Genomic DNA, 20,594 nt, shown 5'->3' with positions numbered 1-20,594 from the left:
AACTGTCCAAAATGCAGATTTCAAAAGGGTGTTTAAACAGGATGTATCTGAATAAAGAGGAGTGATTTCAAGAACATAGATCAGGTTGGACAGGGCGGCCTCACCAGCCAATGTGCCTCATTCAGATACAGAAAGCCCATCCCCCTTGCAGCTCCAGTGTTATCTCTATGTACAGAAGCTGTGAGAGACTTCAAAAATCCCCAACAAAAGCAAAGTCATCATCCAAACCGACCTTCGACCTACCATCCGCTCTCCAGAGTCAATATAATTTTACAGGTTTATGAATGTGAGTGTGGCCTTTTCAGAACACAAGTCAGGTGGCAGGGCCGGGGAAAACAGTTTCATTTTGGGAGAAGGAAAAAAGCAACAACAACAAAATGAACTGATAGTATCATTTACCTGTGAGGTGACCATGACTATCTTCAAAATCTGCAAACCCAGTTTCCACGGAATCTGTTGTCGGGCTCGGAATTTCTCACAAGGGTTCATGAAGTAAAACTTGAGGTCTTCCCGCAGACGCTCTTCCTTCACCTCTGAATCAAGATGAGCCATTGCATCTCTGCCACAGAAGATCGATTTTCACTTTTTAAATTTTTAATTTTTTTTGTTTTTTCTAGGGCTGCACCTGCGGGCATATGGAGGTTCCCAGGCTAGGGGGCCAATTGGAGCTGTAGCTGCTGGCCTACGCCAGTCGCAGCAATGTGGAATCTGAGCCTCATCTGCGACCTACACCACAGCTCACGCCAATGCTGGACGGATCCTTAATCCACTGAGTGAGGCCAGGGATCAAACCCGCAACGTCATGGATGCTAATCGGGTTCGTTAACCACTGTGCCACGACGGGAACTCCTCAATTTTTATTTATTTATATTTATTGTTTTATCTTTTGTCTGTTTATTTTTTTAGGGCCACATCTGTGGCATATGGAAGTTCCCAGGCTTAGGGCTGAATTGGACCTGCAGCTGCTGACCTATGCCACAGCCATAGTAATGCTGGATTGAGCAGCATCTTCGACCTATGCCACAGCTTTTGGCGACGCCAGATTCTTAACTCTCTGATCTAGGCCAGGGATCAAGCCTGCATCATCAGGTTTGTGAGTGATGAGCCACAATAGGAACTCCTGAACATCAATTTTAAAATACACAGGAGTTCCCGTCGTGGTTCAGTGGTTAACGAACCTGACTAGCACCCATGAGGACGAGGGTTTGATCCCTGGCCTTGCTCAGTGGGTCAAGGATCCAGCATTGCCATGAGCTGTGTAGGTCGCAGATGTGGCTTGGATCTGGCATTGCTGTGGCTGTGGTGGTGGTGTAGGCCGGCAGCCATAGCTCCAATTGGACCCCTAGCCTGGGAACCTCCATATGCTGCAGGTGAAGCCCTAAAAAAGATAAATAAATAAATAGATAAATAAATAAATAAATAAATAAAATAAAATACACAGAACAGCCTGTCCATCAGAAAGCATCTCAATAATACTTTCTGTTCACATGCCTTACCCATTCTTACAAGCAAAATTCTCTCCAACCAGTGGATTCCTTTTCACTTACAAATCTGAAAATTACTTGGAACCGTCTATTGCCTACCTTTACACATAGCTACCCATCTGATTCAAAATGGCCATTATCAAAATCAGAAAAATAGGATTTTATTTGCAAGACTTGTCAAATAAATATAGCATTCACCTGTCATTGGACTAGTAAAAAAAAATTAGATGGGATACGTTCATGATACTCTAGGTGTAGAATTGCAGAAATTTGGTATAGACTAATAGAATTAAATTGTTGTGGAAATGGAAGATCTCTTTTCTTATATATGAGTGATAATGGGTTTTTGGTTGTTTTCTTGTGACATCTCTGCCTCCCTTTGCTACCAGATGAATTCTGATTTCCTGGAGTAAGTTGGGAAGTGTTTCCTTCTCCTTTGTTTTCTAGAAGAGTTTTTGAAGGATTAGTGATATTTTTAAAATGCTTGCTGGAATTCCTTAGTGAAAGCATCTGAGCCCAGAATTTTCTTGTGGGGAGATTTTCAATAAAAATTACCTAGTATAGTTCTAAAAAATAAAAAAATAAATAAAGAATCCCTGTTCTATAACTCACACTAAAGAAGAATTATGTCTCCTTTTTTGGATGATTTATCAGTGATTATCTGATTCCAAAATATAAATACCTTAAAAAGGTTAAAATAGCACCTTTCTATGTCTATTCAGATATTTGTTCATTTTATATTAGTAAAATTTTGCTTTTACTATTTCAAGGGCTCCAGACTCAGGAATGGGCACATGATTCAAGTTAGGCCAATAAGAACAATGAGATGGGTTCACAGGACTCTAACTGTGACTGATGGAAGAGGTGTAGTCTTTCCAGCAAGTAGTCCCCAAAGTGGGGAGAGCAGAACAATCCATTGAGAGAAGAGAAAATATTAGCAGTTTTATTTCATTCTTCATCTTAAAACTGAAAAAAATTGAACTCTACTAATAATTAATATAACATGTAGAATAACAGTGTTATATGGTAGCATATAATATACAAATAAATACATACACATTGAGGATATGTGCTTAACTTTTAATGTTGAATGCATAATCAGTAAAGTTTGGGGATCACACACTTAAAAGCATAGCGCATGAATCTAGAGTTCCTAGAAGCCATCATAGGAGAGACTGCCAAAGAGTGGAGCCAACACAGAGGAACAGACAAGACTGCCTAATGACAATGGTTGAATTCCTGGATCCAGCTGTGCCTGAAGTCATCATTCTAAGACTTTCAATTTGAGCCAATAAACACCCTTTGGGGCTTAAGCCAGTTTACGTTAGATTTCTCTTTCTTAAAACAGGAAGCGTCTTAAAGTAGGCTGGGTTATTCAGAAGACTCCTGCTAGAAGGAAGGAAGGAAGGAGGGAGGGAAAGGGAAAGGAAAGGGGAACCATACTGATAAATGATGGCCACAACCCAGCCCTTTGAACTTTGTGCCTGGGTGAGCCAGGGCATATCAAAGGTGGGCTTGCTTGGTTTAAGAGACTCCAGCCTGGGATTGCCCTTCGTTTCCTGTAAACACATGCAGACCTCTCCAGATTTTCATGCTAGCCTATGAGAAAACCAAGGAACATGAAGCGACCAACCTAGAAATAGCAGAAACAGGGCAAAGTGTATCGGAACCAGGCCGAGATTAGAAAACAACCATGCTCACCACATTTAAAAACAAATATAGCTAAAAATATCTTTAAGAGAAAATTAGGAAAAACAAAAAACTTCGAGAAAGCAAAAATCAATGGCTAAAATGAGTCTCATTTCAAAAGAATAGGAAGACTTTTTAAAAGTTTTTCCCCTGCCTCTGCTAGAGTTACCGCTTGATTCAATCCAACCAATTCACTGAAAACTTAGTGTGCTGAGAGACTGCACTGGGTGCTCAGGACACAAAGCTGAATAGGTTCCCAGAACTTCAGATGCTGTGGACAGGGTGGGAGAGACAGACTTGTGTGTGCAAATTCACAAGTCATCAAATAGCTCAGTGGATCTAGAAACGCACATGCAGAAAGTGTGGAAGCAGAAGACACCTCTGGGGAGAGGGGTTCAGAGAGCCAGAGGGAGAATCATGTGACCCTTCTTAATACCCTGTGTGCTGAGGGCTGTGGGGCACTTGAGGAAAAGCACCGAGGGAGGCATTTCTAAGAAGGAGGTGGCTTCTTAACTGAGCCTGAGAACCACATCCTCCAACACAGGCTTTCAAACTCCGGAGAATGTGATGCTTGTTTGAGCAATACCAAATTCAGCGTTAACCACCAGCACTTTAGTGGATCCGTGTTGCTAATGTGTTCATCCTGATGATTCACGTCTCTTCATTTAGTAAAATGAAAACAGTCTCTGAAAAGCTGTGATAGAACCCTGAGAACTGAGAATAAGGCCATGGAAATTCCTCCCTGTACAAACTCCAGCCTCTAGCATGAGAAACACTGTACTGAAGAAAGAGGATGTTGTTTTCTCAAAAAGAGTGGTGTGAGACACAGCACAGCACGTCAAGTGCTCGGTGAACACCTGTCAGCTAAGCTCTGCCAGAGATAAGAGCTCAGAAAGATATGAAGAGATAAAGGTATAATAAAATGTGTTAAGTGCTCTAATTGAAGTATGTTCTGAACGCCCTGACAGAGAGAAGGGTACTGACATCGCCCAACTCTTCCAGAGGTTTTAAGCAACTCCTCTAGCTACTGGTTTCCTCAACTTGTATGACCACTAAGTTTTTTATTTTATTTTATTTTATTGCTTTTTAGGGCCACCCCCATGGCATATGGAGGTTCCCAGGCTAGGGGTCTAATTGGACCTGTAGTCATTGGCCTACGCCACAGCCACAGCAATGCCAAATCCGAGCCACATCTGTGACCTACACCACAGTTCATGGCAACGCTGGATCCTTAACCCACTGAGCGAGGCCAGGGATCAAACCTGCGTCCTCATGGATACTAGTCAGATTCGTTAACCACTGATCGATGATGGGAACCCTATGGCCACTAAATGTTTAAGAAATGATAACTGGAGTTCCCCAGTAGCTCAGTGGGTTAAGGGTCCCATGTTGTCACTGCTGTGGCTCTGGTTAGTGCTGCGGCTGTGGGTTCCATCACTGGCCCAGGAACTTGCACATGTCATGGGTGTGGCAAAAAAAAAAAAAAGAAAGAAAGAATAACCGATGTTAACATTACCCTATGAGATCTTATTAAGAAGATAAGTCTCTGACAAGGGAAAAAAAATGCAAAGTAGCAGATAATGATCTTGGGGATGACTGTTAAATGGTTTATACAGCTGTACCCTTCCCAAAGTTTTTCACTTAGGTATTCAGAAAACAGCTGTAGTACTCCTAGTACTGTGAAGAATAAAAAGAAAAATGAAAAAGCTAGCATGAAAAAATTTCCCCTGAAGCATACAGGAGCCAATAGTTGCAATATAGGATAGTACCAGCCAAATGTGAACACCTGATGATAGAATGATAGAAATACAGAAAAAATATTAACGATAGTTTGGTTCAAAGGTTCTGGCATCTCAAGGAAAATGCACATATGTAAGCTTTCTAAACTTTACTTTTCCTAAGGTTCCCTCTGGCCTTGCTCCTCTCAGTTTGTAGGTTTTCCCTAGTTCCCTGGTAGGTGAAAGGCATTAAACATGCACATACACATGCACACACACAACCTGACATCTTATTGCTATAACAAAAATATGACACTGCCAAAAAATAGTGCTAAGTGAAAAGAGGAAAAACTAAGAAACAAAAGAGAGCCAGGACAATATCCTAAGTCTAAAACATTCCCACATTTGACACACATTTATTTAACACCCTCCAGAGCTGAGCTCTGGGCTGAATGTTTGGTCCAGGAGGCTTGAATGCTGTGATTACAGTCTGGTCAGCAAGAATCGGATCATCAGGAGAAATACTTCAACTTCCATCACAAATGATGAAGAATCACCAACAGGTTTAGAAAAGGATAGAGAGCTGCTAACTGGTAGGAACACCATCAGGGGAAGTGAAAGTGACTACACAATAAAAAGAGTTTAGGAACAGAAATCAATGAAGGTCTAAATTTCACCGATTCATCAATTAACTATAGGGCAGTTGCACAACTGAAGCTGCAGGAAAGAAATAAGAGCAATCATGACTCTTAATGAATGATTTTTGTTCTTACTAAACTACAGGAAATATTTGGCCTAGACTTATAGAAGCTTAATAAATGTCACAAAGATCCAGATATCAAAGGAAAAAAACCCCCCATCATTTGTAAGAATAAATGTAAGACCTGGTACAGAATGGTGAGTCACCTATATGGTGGGCTAAGGAAAAGCTAGAGAAGCTGGAGGGGAAAAGTAAATAAGATTTAGGAAGGAAGCCTGACACTAATACTGTGGGGAGAAGTCAGGAAAGAAACTCATCAGAGATCATTTAAGGCTATATCATTTTAAGACCAAGAGCAATTCCAGCTTTATCATATCAATGACTAAAAGAGTCTTTAGTTTTGAAAAAAGCAAAACAGGACAAATTCCCAGTAATTCTTAACCTCATGAGGGTCATAAACCCCCATGGAACCTGTGTAGGCTTTGACCTTTGCCTCGGAAAAATGTACACAGCAGTTTCAGTGATGGTACCTTGTTCCTGTTATCACAAGCTGCGCAGCAAATAAGGAACCAGCTCAGACAGCTACTGCTTTTCAGCTTGTATGACCCTTATCCTCAAAAAGGGATGTGAAAGTTTGTTTTCTATTGCAGTGGCCTCCAAAGTGGGGTGTGTACATACAAGGTGGGTTTGCAGGACATCCATTGGATGTGAGAAGAAAGGGTTGGGACTTCTAATTGTATTAACTGAGCAAAGAGAATTTAAGATTTTTCAAGTTTCAATGTATGAATTATTACACAGCTAAGATACCCTCACGTAGTCCAAAGGCCAGATGCCTCTATTTCATTTTGGGTTCACAAGGTGATCTGGGGGAAGAGTGAAAGTTCCTAGAAGGTTCCTGGTGTTGAAGTGGTGCCGTCACTGGATTTCAACATATTCCCACCACTTAGGACCTATTTGGGCCCGTTTAAGAATATTTTAGAGTATATTACCCATTTTGGTTAATCCTCACAAAATGCCTAAGGAACATAAAGATTCTTGCAAAACACTGACTGCTTGTAAAATCAATATAAGCCTAAATTAACATCAAGAAAATGGGAGAGCTAACAGTCCCCTAATAAAATCTGTGTTGGCCATGTGTTAAAAGGAGATGAAAAGCAAATCTGATCTGAAAAAAAGGTGGGGAAAAAACCCAGATTTATCAAGAAAGTATTTAAAATGTTGACTAAATCTACTATTGTTAATGACGAACCTGGCCTATGTTGCACACCCAGTCACCTGGGGTGTCTCAAAAGTACTGATGCCCAGTTTCCCCCTCAGAGACTCTGGCTTGTATGATGTGGGTATAGTCTGGGCACCAGGGACTTTAAAAAGCTCCCCAAGTGGTTCTAATGTGCACCTGGTTTGAAAGCCTTACCTGAGAAATTTCCTTTGCTGTTCTCTTCATTTTACAAATGACATAACTACAGTGCCTTGATGTTGCAACTTGCCCAACTATAAGAATCCGATTTAGAGCAAGAACTGGATCCAAGGATCCAGTAAGAATCTTTGTCCATTGTCCCTTCTTGATGTCTGAATTAAGCTTTCTTAAAGAGCCAAGAAAGAGAAAAGTGTGATGTTCAAACAAACTAATGTTTCAAACATAACTTTTAAATTTAAAACAATGTGATGATTTGGCAGGCCACAGCATCCCAGTCCACAAATTCAGGAGACTTCCAAATGGTCATGTTATTGAAATGAGAAGGAAAAAAACAAATAAAGCCATGTGATGGAATGAACCCAACATTGACTTCCTCCTGGTATTTTTGTGCTTCAGATTCTTTAGAGCAAATACTGGATCTCCATTCTAAACCTGCTCAGAAGGAACTATCTCCTGTTGCAAATCCTAACAGCCACCTCTCAGGTCTTGGCTTGATGGCTGGGCAGCACTTGATCCAGCTGACTGCTATGTCCCTGGAACAAGCTCTTCTCTTCACTTCTAGGACATCCCATTTCCCCAGTTTTCTTCCTTCCTCATTGGGATTTTCTGAATCTCTTTCATTGGCTCCTCTTCCATCTGACTTCCAGATGCCAGAGTGCCTCAGGACACAGTCCAGGGCTTGTTTATCCTCTAAACTCCCTTCTGGAAGTGTTCATGGAGTCCTGTGGCTTTAAATACTATCCACATGATGTAGACTTTCACATTTGTATCTCCAGCAAATCTCTCTCTTGAACAGACTCCCTTATCCAACCTCTTCTTTGAAACTCCACCCACATGACTAATAGGTTTCTCATACTAATCCTCCACCCTCTTCACACAGCTGCTCAATGCCCTGATCACACACATTCATCCAGATGTTGCAGCTGCAACCCTTCATTCTGTCAATGCTCCTGAACACTGGATGCTACTGGCTGCCTAGTCATCACCTGGGAATTTTTCAGTGCCTGACTTCTAGCCCCTAGACATTCTGATTTAATTAATGATGCCCAGGTATAAGTTGGGCATTGAGGTTTTGATAAGCTTTACCAGGCAATTTGATGTGCAGCAGAGTACAGGAACTTTTGCTCCAGAGTCATGCCTTGATTTCTCCTTTTCTTCAACCTCCACACCCACTCAATCAAGCCTTCCTTCAGAACACTACATAGAGTGGTCCCCTTCTCTCAGTATCCACTGCAGTCTCCCTGGTCCAGGTATCATCACCTCTCACTGGACAACTATAACAGTTTCCCAATTCTCCACAGAGTAGCCAGAGGGGAAATTCTAAAAGTCTAAGACATATAACTCCCCTGCTGTGAAGTGGCTTCTTCCTGCTCTCAGACTGAAATCCAGTCCTCTAAGTCTCGTGTCTTCTCTTCCCCTTCCTTATCACTTGACACCTTCCAGCACCTCCTTCCTGGCCCTGGGCATGTGCACTTGCTGTTTCATCGACTCTACTTCTAGTCCCCCAATTCTCTGTATGTTCAGAACTTTCTCGCCTTCACTCTCACCTCTTTAGAGTAGGCTCCTTGGAGTCCCCACTGCGCTCAACGGGTTATGAACCCGACTAGTATCCATGAGGATGTGGGTTCGATATCTGGCCTCACTCCGTGGGTTAAGGATTTGGCATTGCCATGAACTGCGGTGTAGGTGGCAGACGTGCCTGGATCCCCAGTTGCTGTGCTGTGGTGTAGGCCAGCTGCTATAGTTTCCATTCGACTCCAAGCCTGGGAACTTCCATATGCTGCAGGCAGGCTTTAAAAAGAAAAAAAATAGAGGAGTCTCCTTGACAATTCTATTAAAAGAGGCCTCTCCCACTGCCTCTTTCATCGATTAATTCTTTTCATAATTGAGATTTTAATCTTTATTGGTCTTCCCTACAAGAGAATTTCATGAAGGCCCAGTCTTGTTTATCCCTACATCCCCCAGCATACAGCAGAGTACCTTGCATGTCATAGGTGTTCAGTATCTTGGAAAAAAGATATAAGTCAGCGAAGGAGATGATAACCCTAACTATATGAACTTTTCCTCTGCCAGTACCCGTTAGGATCAAATAATAATAAAACAATGAAAAATATAATAAAAACAATACACAACAATAGAAAATCTAAAATATTGATGTAAAAAATTGAATTAGAAATATACTGAAAAGGAGTTCCTGTCATGGCTCAGTGGTTAACGAATCCGACTAGAAATCATGAGGTTGTGGGTTTGATCCCTGGCCTTGCTCAGTGGGTTAGGGATCCGTGAGCTGTGGTGTAGGCTGTGGATGTAGCTCAGATCTGGCATTGCTGTGGCCCTGGCATAGGCCGGTGGCTACGGCTTGGATTCGACCCCCAGCCTGGGAACCTCCATATGCTGTGGGAGTGGCCCAAGAAAATGGCAAAAAGAAAAAAAAAGAAAAGAAAAGAAAAAAAGAAGTATACTGAAAAGTCTTGCCTAGCCAAGATACATTAGAAGGTTTTACGGAATTTTGTCCAAGTTTTTTGATAAAAAAAATCTTATTTTGTTTCAATTAATAGTTATTTTATTTTATTTTATTTTCCCACTGTACAGCAAGGGGATCAAGTTATCCTTACATGCATATATTACATTTACATTTTTTTAAAGTCTTTCCAAAGAACAAATTATTCAATGAATTGTTATCATAAAAACTTGCAATCCACTGGGGAAAGAGAAAGTCAGGGTCCTCCGTCAAACCAAATGCAAAAATTAAACTCAGACACATTAAAAAATAAAACTGATAGAAACATGAAATAGGATTATTTATTTATTTATTTATTTGGTCTTTTGTCTTTTTTTTTTTTTTTTTTAGGGCCGTACTCGTGGCAGATGGAGGTTCCCAGGCTAGGGATATAATAGGAGCTGTAGCTGCCAGCCTACGCCACAGCCATAGCAATGCCAGATCTGAGCTGAGGCTACAACCTACACCACAGCTCACGGTAATACCAGATCCTTAACCCATTGAGGCCAGGGATCGAACCTGCAACCTCATAGTTCCTAGTCAGACTTGTTTCTGATGCACCATGACAGGAACTCCCTAGGATTTTTAAAAATATAATTTAACTTGCCTTTCTACATGTGAGAAAATTCAGAAACCAACAAAAATGGCTGACGGATCTTAACGCAAAAATTTAAGACTTCAAAAAATTAAAAGACAAGACTGGGGAAAATGTCTACAATATATTTAAGCAGGCAAAAGTTGACTATCTATTAACTGAAGAGAGCTCCAAATTATTAATAAGAAAAGGTCAACTCAATATAATAACAGGCAAGGGTCTGAACAGGCCAATGAATATTTAATAACAAAAACAACAAAAATTTCCTAAGAGTCATATTGGTAAAAAATCTATCTTAAACTTTATTCATCCATAATGAAAAAAAAAACACACACCCTTCTATTGAAAGGAAATATAAAATTTTCAGGGCACTTGGACAGCATCTAGAAGAGTATCTGATGTAGGAGTAAAAGTTCCGTGGATTTACATGACCAGTGTTTAAATAACCAGTCAAAAAGATGGTTACAAAAATGTTCACTGCAAACCTATTTGTAACTTTGTATTGACTTAAAGATGTCTATGACATATTGTTAAATTTTTCAAAGTTATGAAATAAACATATTGAGGTCTCATTTTTCCAAAAAAGGTGTAGTGGACATTTATTTCTATACAGAGACATTTTAAGAGTCTAGAAGTGCATAAGCCAGAAAAAAAATAAAATGGGTAATCTCTTTGGAGTAGTATCATAGGTAATTTTCATTTGCTTTTTCAAGTTTTCCATATTTACTTTTTCTTTTTATTGGCCATGCCCATAGCATGTGGAAGTTCCCAGGCCTGGGATCAAACCTGAGCCACAGCAGTGACAACACGAGCTCCTTAACCTGCTGAGCAACCAGGGAACTCTGATATTTTCTTGGTTTTTGGTAATCAACATGTGAATTCTTGAGTTACCATTATGAGTTAAAACAAACTATTTCAGGAGTTCCTGTTGTGGTTCAGAGGGTTAAGAATCTGACTAGTATCCATGAGGATGTGGGTTCAATCCCTGGCCTCCCTCAGTGGGTTAAGGATCTGAATCTGGTATAGGTGTGGCTCAGCTCTGGTGTTGCTGTGGCTGTGGTATGGGCTGGGAGCTGCAGTTCTGATTTGACCCCTAGCCCGAGAACTTCCATATGCTGCAGATGTGGCCCCAAAAAGCAAAGCAAAAAAAAAAAAAAAAGCTATTTCTAAGAGCCTATAATACAAATCAGGTAATCAAATATTTCCCTGCCCTTAGTTTGTATGTGGTGGATGGGAGGGAAAGAGTAGGAGAAGTAAATACAGAGACTAAATAAAACTCAACATTTCTACAGCAATAATCATGTTGGCTCCAGGATGAATGGATCATGTTGGCTCCCAGGGCAATCTGGCAGGTGGAAGATTTTTACCCAATCCCAGCAATTTCCACATGGGGTTTTTTTGTTTGTTTGTTTGTTTTCTTTCACTCCAACCCCTACATGAACCGATTTTCTCATGATTTGCTAATCTCAAAAGAGAAAGCAAGAATTGTCCATATAGCTCAAGTTCTGAGGTAGTTCGGCTCCAGTTAAAGGAAGTTAAAGGGGAAAAAAAAAAAAGTCAAAGAAAGAAACCTTAGTTACCACCTTAGTTACCTTTCTGGCACAGCTTTCAGAACATAAGTGACATGGTCATTCAATTCTGAGAAGTACCCAGAAAAAAGACCGCAGGGCCTTTTCCTTTTCCTCTAGAGCCTCCCATAAAAGATGACAACTTTCAGGAATTTCCCTAAAGACAACTGTGCCACCAAGTTCCTATAAAATCATCTCCCATCACCACTTTGCTGCCTCAGGGCCAGCAGGAAAGCAGAACTAGAGGTTGGTTTCTTTTTTCGGTGTCTTTAGGGCCGCACTAGCCCCATATGGAAGTTCCCAGGCTATGACTGGAATCGGAGTTAGAGGATCTGAGCTTCTCTGCAACCTATACCACACTTCACAGCGATGCTGGATCCTTAACCCACTGAGCGAGGCCAGGGATTGAACCCATGTCCTCATGGATATTATTTGGGTTTGTTACTGCTGAGCCACAACAGGAACTCCTTAAAGTGCTTGTTCTGAACAAGCCATACCCCCTATCCTTCATATTAAAGAATCAGCTCCCAGGGTCAGAGAAAAAGTAAAGCAAAACTCCATTTCTCAGCAATACAGCATTCCAAATGACCAGTCAAAACTGGAAAAGATGACTGGTATTATGGCATCCGATACATTTTGCTTTCTTTAACATTTTCAATAAGTTATAAAGTTGTAACTAAACTAAAGTTACCATTTTTTCCTCAAACCACTGGATGAGTTTCCCTTATTGCCAGACAAGCCCACCTCAGTGCCAGTCAGGGAACCCCTAGATTCACACTATCTCTAGCAGTTCCCTCTAGTTCCTACAGGTGCTTGGATTTTCTTAAAGCCCACCCTTTAAATTGTGGGCCTCCTGGAATTACACCAAGGACAATTTTCCAGAATCACTAGCCTCACTAGGGACCAATTATTGTCTAACAGATAGTTTAGACTGAAAACATTAAATGTCTTCAAGGGAAGATAGCAAAAACACAAACTTTCAAAGGAAAAGAAAGGAAGCAGTCCCCCCCCCCCCCCAAAAAAAAGGAAGAAATATCTATTGGCAACATACCCGAAAGCTCTCTTGTCACACCAGGGAAGACGAGGTGGGACCCAAGCTCAAAACAGAGTAGAACTCTCAGCTATAGGCAGGCTGAGGAATGTGGGAAGGAAAAACCCTAGGTAATTGCCAAAGTAAACAAATATGTAAACACACCAAATCATTGCTTTACCCATCTGACACCGAAGAGAATACTTTGGTTTGATAAAGAAAATGAACTCTGAAAACAAAATTACTTTTCTTCATGTGGCCCAGAACATATGATGTAAGAGCTCACTGAAGGGTGACCTCATTCTTGGGAAATGACACTTGGAGACCAGGCCTTGGCTAAAGACAACAGCCAAGCTTCAGAGAAGATTCCACTTTTAGTTTTCATAGTCAAAGTATTTTCTCTAGCTACTATTTTGGCCACTTTGAAGATTGTAGCCACAAGAAGCCACCTGTTTGTCCACTGTTTTATAAATTATCTTATTCTGGGTTTCACTTCACTGATGGAGGCCAAGCCAAAGGGGTTGGCTGTCGCGTACGATCACCCTGAATTTCAGTTCTGTATTTTCTGCCACTCTGTACAGAATGTGTCTCCCTACTCTTCCTACGTGCTTACTTAACATATTTTAGGTGTATTTATCATTACAAACAATGCTTTCGATATACTCCTTCTTAGGAGAAATGAACATGGCCTCCTCAAACACTTCATCAGTTTGTATGTGCAGGAGATTAAATGAAATTGGCATTATTATAATGGCTTCTTCATGGAAATGGTCAGGAGAAGTGTGTAAATGTGATTGTTTGTTTGTTTGTTTTTCTAAAGTGGCCTTGCCTGTGGCATATGGCAGGCTAGATAGGGGTCACATCAGAGCTGCAGCTGCTGACCTTCACCACAGCTACAACCACACCAGATCTGAGCTGCATCTGCAACCTACGCTGCAGCTGGTGGATAAACCGGATCCTTAACCCTCTGAGCGAGGCCAAGGATCAAACCCGTATCCTCACAGAGACAACATCGGGTCCTTAACCTTCTGAGCCACAACGGGAACTCCAAAATGTGCTTGTCTTTAAAGAGTCCAAGACACAGATCCTGTTTTCTGGAAGTTTTGCTAAAGGAAAAGGGAGAGTTCACAGTAATAGAAATTTGCCTTAAAGTATGAAGAGGAAGATCAGCTAAAATCTTGGAATAGCATCTTCCTATTGAAGATAGGAATGCTATTCCAAATTCCCCCAAACTTGTGCTGTGTGGTTCATGTATCACAGAGGCGGTGATCAGGTCCTAAAGTATGAAGTATACCTCCTACCTCTGGGAGAACCATGCAGTTAATTCCCTTCATATAACATCTCATAATTTGTATCCTGACATCATGGAGAGCTTCTCCTACCTCTTTCTTTGGTGGGGAGGGCCCTTACCTGCGGCATATGGAAGTTACCAGGCAAGGGGTCGAATCGGAGCTTCAGCTGCTGGTTTATACCACAGCCACAGCAGATCTGAACCGTGTCTGTGACCTACACTGCAGCTCAAGGCAACGCTGGATCCTTAACCCACTGAGCAAGGCCAGGGATTAAAACCTAGTCCTCATGAATACTAGTTGGGTTCATTACCACAGAGCCATGATGGGAACTCCTTCTCCTACCTCTTTCTTACTGACTCCTTCTTCCATTCTCAGTTTGTGATGAAACACAGTCCTGTTTCCCACTGGTACTGTACAACCAGGCATATGCATAACTTAAAACTGAATCCCCTGAAAACTTATTTACATGTACGCCCAAGTGCCTGCTCTGTACTCTAAGAATGGGAGCTTCTGAAGACACTCACTGGACAGGATAAAACCATTTAAGTCCTGAAGAAAATGTGCTAAGAAAAATATGAAAGTCAAGACTGAAAAAAAAAAAAAAAAAAAAGATGATACACCATACCCACCATAAGTGCAAGGCTGTTTTTCAGTCCAAGTAGAATACAGCAAATGAACCCACAATCAATTTCCCCCCTACCTTTTAGGACTGTGATTTTAGGGCTATGGTTGCACCAAAGTTTCATCTTCTAATTCAAAATTTGTCTTTCAAAAGTCTAAAAAATACATGCCACAGTGGCTTGGAATTAGTTAAATACTTAACTGGACAGCGACCAGAATTCTGGTTTTCCTCATGGCATTAAGTTCATTTATAATATTGAGAGGCCATGAAGGAAAGGCAGGAAAGTCTCCGTACAATTTTTAAAAAGTTTAACGGCCCACCACTGTATTTGTTTTGTAAGCAGAAAACGGGGAGCCAAGGCCTGTTTGTACTCACTATGCCAGCTCAGCTGCAAGGCTGGATGGTTGGAGTTTGACCACGAAGGTGGGGCTGCTTGGCAGCGCCATGGGGCTGAACTGTATGTCTTTTCATAAAAGCAGGGGAATCGGGGTTAACCACACTATAACCCTCCCACCTGAGGAAAAGGCCTGTTTGTTCCGGAAGGCAAAGCCCAGCCTGATTTAACTAACTGCAATCAAGGCAGCAAGAAAGCTCTAGTTTGGAACAGGAAAGCCATCCACTTGAGGATTTTGCCAGAGTCCAACATGCAGAAAGACGCAGCTCAGGTGCCTCACCTGACGGTTAACCTAGAAACACCTGATCCTTTCTCTGGCTCTCCAGCATGGGAAAAAGGATCGGGCTGCGGGGCCATGCCTGTGCCTTCAAAACTGTCCAAGGATCTCGGAGCTCTGAGGAATCCGACCAGGAGGAACCTTTCCATGCACGTATTTTGGCCTTGAGGGGAAAGCCTCCGCTTTAGTTGGATCCCTTCTGGGCAGGCCTCCTGCCTCTTAGTCCTTCTCTCTTACCTTTCCAACCAGCCTCTTGGTGCGAGCAGACCGAGGCCCGAGAGCAGGGGCGGGGTGGCGGGTGTGGCAGGTACTGCTCCAGCGGCCTCCGTGACGGGGCTGCCAGGCTGGTAGGTGCGCGCCGTGGAAGAAGGGGCGCATGGCCAGGCGCTCCCGCCCGGGCTCGAGTCCCCACCTCTGCCCGGTAGCCTCCTGCCCCGACTGGGCGAGCGGGGGAGCCGGCGGAGAGTGTCTCAACTTGGTGCCCTGAGGCATTTTTCCACGCGTCAGCGAGCCGGGCTCTCGGAGTCCCGGGCGGCGGGCGGTGAGAGTTGGGAGACAGAGCGGAGGTGCGAGCTCCGGGAGACCCAAGGAGTAAAGCAGCCCAGAGAGGGGACGGCGGTGGGGCCCCCGAGAAGCGACTGTGGATGGAGGAGTGCCTCACGGCGATCGCCCCCGGGGTACTGACCTGCAGTGGGGACCGTGGGACGGACCTGAGGTTCTGCTCCACACTGGTAGGTCCAGCACCTCCCTGCCGCGAGTCATGGTGCTGCCCAGAGCGGCGGGGTTAAGTTTGCTGGGTGACGGCGGGGCGGTAGTGCTCGGGAGAAGCGCCTTCTAAAGGCGCCCGCGTGGAGGAACGCTGGGCTGCTGGCGCGCCCTCCGCACCGCCCCCGGGCGGCGGGGCCAGGCACTCCCTGCCCTCTGGGGCTCCGGACTTGTTTCATTCCTTCCTTAATTTCTGCATTCTTTTCTGCTTTTCTACATTCATCCCTTTGACCATTTAAAAAGTTATTTGTATTTGATAAATGTAAAGCCCAGGGCTGAGTACTGTACACGCGGGGTTAAGAAAGACACGGTCCTTTCCCTCCAGGACTTCACATTAAATTAACAAGTTCATTGGGGCAAGTTCATTCCTTTTGATGTGTATTTATTCTGAAGTGCAGGACAACAAAGCTAGGTGACACGGGTCAGGTTTTGGAGATGTTAAAAGTGCTACAGGCACGCAAGGGGAAGCAAATGGAATAATCGCCTTTCTCTGGAAATGTCCACGTGGCCCGCGCGGGCACAGAGGAGTGGCGCAAATCTGCAGGACCCGAGCCGAGCAGGGAGACTCTGTAAGCCACAGCTGCTCTTCCTTCCGGAGAGCGAAAGGAAGAAGCCTGTGGGAAACCGGACATGAATCTTAGAGGTGAGGGTCGCAGTCACACCCAAATGCCAAGTCCAGCTGAAGCTGATGTTGATTTGTCAGCTCACAGCGGCCAATAGTCTCTTTTCCAGGGAGCCCTCTTTCTACTGGCTGCAGGAGTTTCAGGTTGTCTGAATAGGCAAGTGTCTAAGAGTTCTCTGAGTTTAACTAGGGCAAAGATATTCTCCCAGGTAATTATTTGAATATGCATTGCCAGGTAGAAGCAGTTGGACAGCGTGTAACAGTACATTACATAGATAAAATCGTGCACAACTGACCCCTGTCCGGTGAAAAAAACATGATTTTAAAGTTGCAAGTTAAGTTTTATTTGAGGAACTTACTGAAGACTATACTCTGTTAGATAGCTCTGAGGAACTGATGCAGAGGTAATTCATACATTCATATATGAATTTTTGGTTGAGAAAGAAAACATGTGCTGGAACATCCAAAAATTACTACTAATGGCAAAGAACAGGCATCTCAAGTTAATGATTTTAGTGTTTTTCTATGAATGGGAAGAATCTGGGGTCAATGAAAATTTTTCCTTAGATGTGTATCTGAACTGTGTGTGTGCCTTCATGCAGATATATGCCTTCCTGAAGATGGTTCAGAATGCCTTCTGTTTTTCTCCATCCTGAATTCCCCAAGGAGTGAACCATCCATGGGCAATTGCAGTGGCTAATAGCTTGATCCTTGTAGAACTGAAATGACAGGCAACACTTTTTTATTTTACACTCCGTAAAGTCATTTCCAGTAGGCTATTATGCAAAAATGCCTTATTTTAGAGGCAGTTTCGTCAGATGTGCCCACTGGGTACATTCAGGCTTGGGAGATCAGGTTTGTGTAGTCACCATCCTTGCAGGTAGGTGCAACAGCAGTGTAGTTGCTTTTTAGAAGAAATGGGGAGGAAATGTTACAGCACTGTTCTTGGGGGGAAGGATGTGGACTTTAATGAAAGCGGTAACTGTGGCTTGATTGGAGAGTGTTGGAAGAAGTATAAGAAATATTATATTTATAAATATGATGAATACATACATATAGATACTAGTTATACATATAGTATGTGTAAATATAATTTTTATGCTAAAGAATTGTAAGCCTTTTCATTCAAAGAAAAGGCACCATGAAGAGATAACCTTTAACTTCAAAATGCTAGGACTCCACTAGGGACCACAGTCCCTTTAGAAGGGGATAGTAAACTGGTATATATTTTTTTGGTATCAGCAGACTTCTCATTATAAGTATTTTCTTAAGCCAGGGCAATTCTATTATAACTTACCAGTGGGTAGTTAAAAGGAAAATCCATTATTAACTTTGCATTTATTAAGAGCATCTTCAAGTACAATGGCCCTGTGCTTCAAAGGGGCCAGAAGTAATCCTGAGCCCTACTAGGTGCCAAAGTTGATTTACATGTTATCTTACCAAATGCTCTGCACTCTGTGTACCATCATCTCCCTAATTGAAATGATTTCATAGAGGTTTAAGTTACTTCTCTGAGGTCACGCACGGAAATATGTAGTAGGTCCAAGATTTCTACTTAGTCCTAAACCTTTATTCTCCCCACACTGCTACACCACTAAGACATGACCAACTTGGAGAAGTTTCTGTTAACAGTTTCACTTCAGTAACAATCTATAAACAGTTTCACAAGGTGGAAGAGATATGTAAATAGCTGTCGCTGGTGATGTGTGCATAATTGAAAGGCATAAAATTATTTTAAAAAGTTAACAGTGATTAAGTTCTTAGAAAACACTGCAGAGGGAGAAATAGTTGCAAATGGCAGCTCCAAGTATCTCAAATTTTAACATGCAAATAGAACTCCAGGGGATCTTATGGAAGTAGACTCTGATTTAGTAGATTTGGAATAGGACCTGAATAATTGCGTTTTTTTTTTTTTTTGGTCTTTTTAGGGCCGCACATTCGGCATATGGACATTCCCAGGCTAGGGGTCGAATCGGAGCTGCAGCTGCCGGCCTACACCACAGCAATGCAGGATCTGAGCCGCATCTGTGACCTATACCACAGCTCATGGCAGCACCAGATCCTTAACCCACCGAGCAAGGCCAGGGATCAAACCCTCATCCTCATGGACGCTAATCAGGTTCGTAACCGCTGAGCCATGAAGCAAACTCCAGAGGGTTTGAATTTTTAACTAGAAGGTGTTGCTAATACTGTTGGTCCATTCGCCACTCTTTAAGTGGCAAGGTTCTGGGAAATATTTAACCCAAGTGTTTGAGGGAACTGGGGAGGTGGAAAAGGGGAGGAGTATGAGAATGGAGGGTAGTTGGGATCAGACAGTTGGCAGTTGTGCATATCACACACACTAAAATATGAATTATAGTTTCTAGGCACTAAATATAACCATTCTAAATTAGTAAATTAATTCATAATAGGCATTAGGTTTTTCGCTTTCAAAAAGTCATTTGTTTATGGTAAAGATCCTAGTTCACTTCTCACCGGGTGGTAACATTCATTGTTTTGTGCTATGCTTTGTTTTTTTTTTTTTTAAATGTCTATGTTCTGTTCTGCATATGATAGCACAAAAGTTTTGTACCCCGATTCAAATTTGTGATGACCATTAACCAAATAGAAGAATATTTCCTTACTAATGTACTAAGATATGGAAGTTTAAATTTACAAGCCTTTTTCTTGAATTTCTCTAGCAGGTTGCCTTCATTTAAAAGTTTCACTGACTTTGAGTTCCCTTGTGGCACAAGAGGTTAAGGATCTGGCATTGTCACTGCAGCAGCAGAGGTTGCTGCTGTGGCACAGGTTCGATCTCTGGCCCAGGAAATTCTACATGCCGCCGGCATGGCCAAATAAAAAAAATGTTCACTGATTTACCATGTTAAAGGGAATTTATTTTATGAAAATAAAAGACAAGCTAATAGTAAAAATGCAACAATTTCCTGGGATAAGCAGACAAGAACAATACTAACAGTGAAGTTTATGTGGAAAAAAAAATAGGGGAAAATTGGTATCTTTTATTTACTTATTGTTGACATCCTTTCCAATTTTTGTTGGTGTGCAATTAGTTTGTGTACATTCTAGACATTTCCTTGCCAGTTTTGGACATTATAATATTTTCTTCTAGTCTTCACTACCTCTTAACTTTGTCCATGGTATTCTTCCTCAGATGGAATTTCTTGATTTAGATCTTATGAAACTAAATTGAAGAATACTAATCCTTATATCTTGTGCTTTTCCAACCATTAAGTCTTTTTCTACCCCTAGATCACAAATATTCTGCATTTCTATAATATTTTAGTTTTATCCTTCATATCTAAGTCCATTTTATTTCAGATTGGCTTATGGTAGGAGAGAAGAAGGCAGCTTGATTTTTCTACACAACTAAGTCAGTTTTTAGCAAGTTATCTTATGAATCAGGGGTTGGTGAGCCTTTTCTATAAGGGGTCAGACAGTAAATATTTGAGGCTTTGTGGGCTTTGTAGCAACTACTCAACTTTGCCCTTGTAACATGAAGGCAGTCAGAGACAACATGTAAACAAAAGAGTAATTGTGTTCTACGTATCATGAAACATTATTATTTTAACTTTTAAAAAGTGGACTTTATGCAGTTTTAGGTTCATAGCAAAATGGAAGAGAAAGTATCAAGATTTCCTATATACTCCTTGCCTCATACATGCACAGCCTTCCCAACCATAAACATTCCAGAGCAGAGTAGAACATTTGTTCCAACAGATGAACCTTCACTGATACACTTTCACCCAAAGCCCATGCTTTACATTTGGGGTCACACTTTTTTTGGGGCAGTCTCTGGGTTTTGACAAATGTATAATTACATGTACCTATCATTACAGATTCATACAGAATAGTTTCTCTACCTGCTCTGAACTGAATGGTTGTGTCCCTCCAAATGTCACATGTTAAAGCCTAATGCCC

At 41.9% G+C, this 20,594-nt stretch overlaps 1 protein-coding gene across 7 annotated transcripts in view; it reads right to left on the bottom strand.

Moving 5' to 3' along the window:
- The window catches only part of MCOLN2 (mucolipin 2), a 64,055-nt gene extending 44,401 nt beyond the window's left edge, over positions 1 to 19,654 (bottom strand). For 3 of the 7 annotated variants that reach the window (XR_002345107.1, XR_002345108.1, XM_013988836.2), the window contains exons 1-2: positions 15,972 to 19,649; positions 400 to 559 (exon numbers count right to left, since the gene is read on the bottom strand). Coding sequence is in view for 4 of the 7 variants with exons in the window: in XM_013988836.2 (XP_013844290.1) it covers positions 400 to 559; positions 15,972 to 16,048 (237 nt within the window). In the remaining 3 variants the exon portion in view is untranslated. Of the gene's footprint in view, positions 1 to 399; positions 560 to 14,990; positions 15,092 to 15,523; positions 15,632 to 15,971 lie in introns of those variants that run through there. The other 4 variants (XR_002345109.1, XM_003127906.4, XM_013988837.2 and 1 more) reach the window with 4 other exon arrangements.

This window comes from Sus scrofa, chromosome 6 (assembly GCF_000003025.6).
Source record: "Sus scrofa isolate TJ Tabasco breed Duroc chromosome 6, Sscrofa11.1, whole genome shotgun sequence".
Classification (NCBI taxonomy): Eukaryota; Metazoa; Chordata; class Mammalia; order Artiodactyla; family Suidae; genus Sus; species Sus scrofa.
The sequence above is the reverse complement of the archived record's forward strand: the minus strand, read 5'-3'. Positions and strand labels throughout refer to the sequence as shown.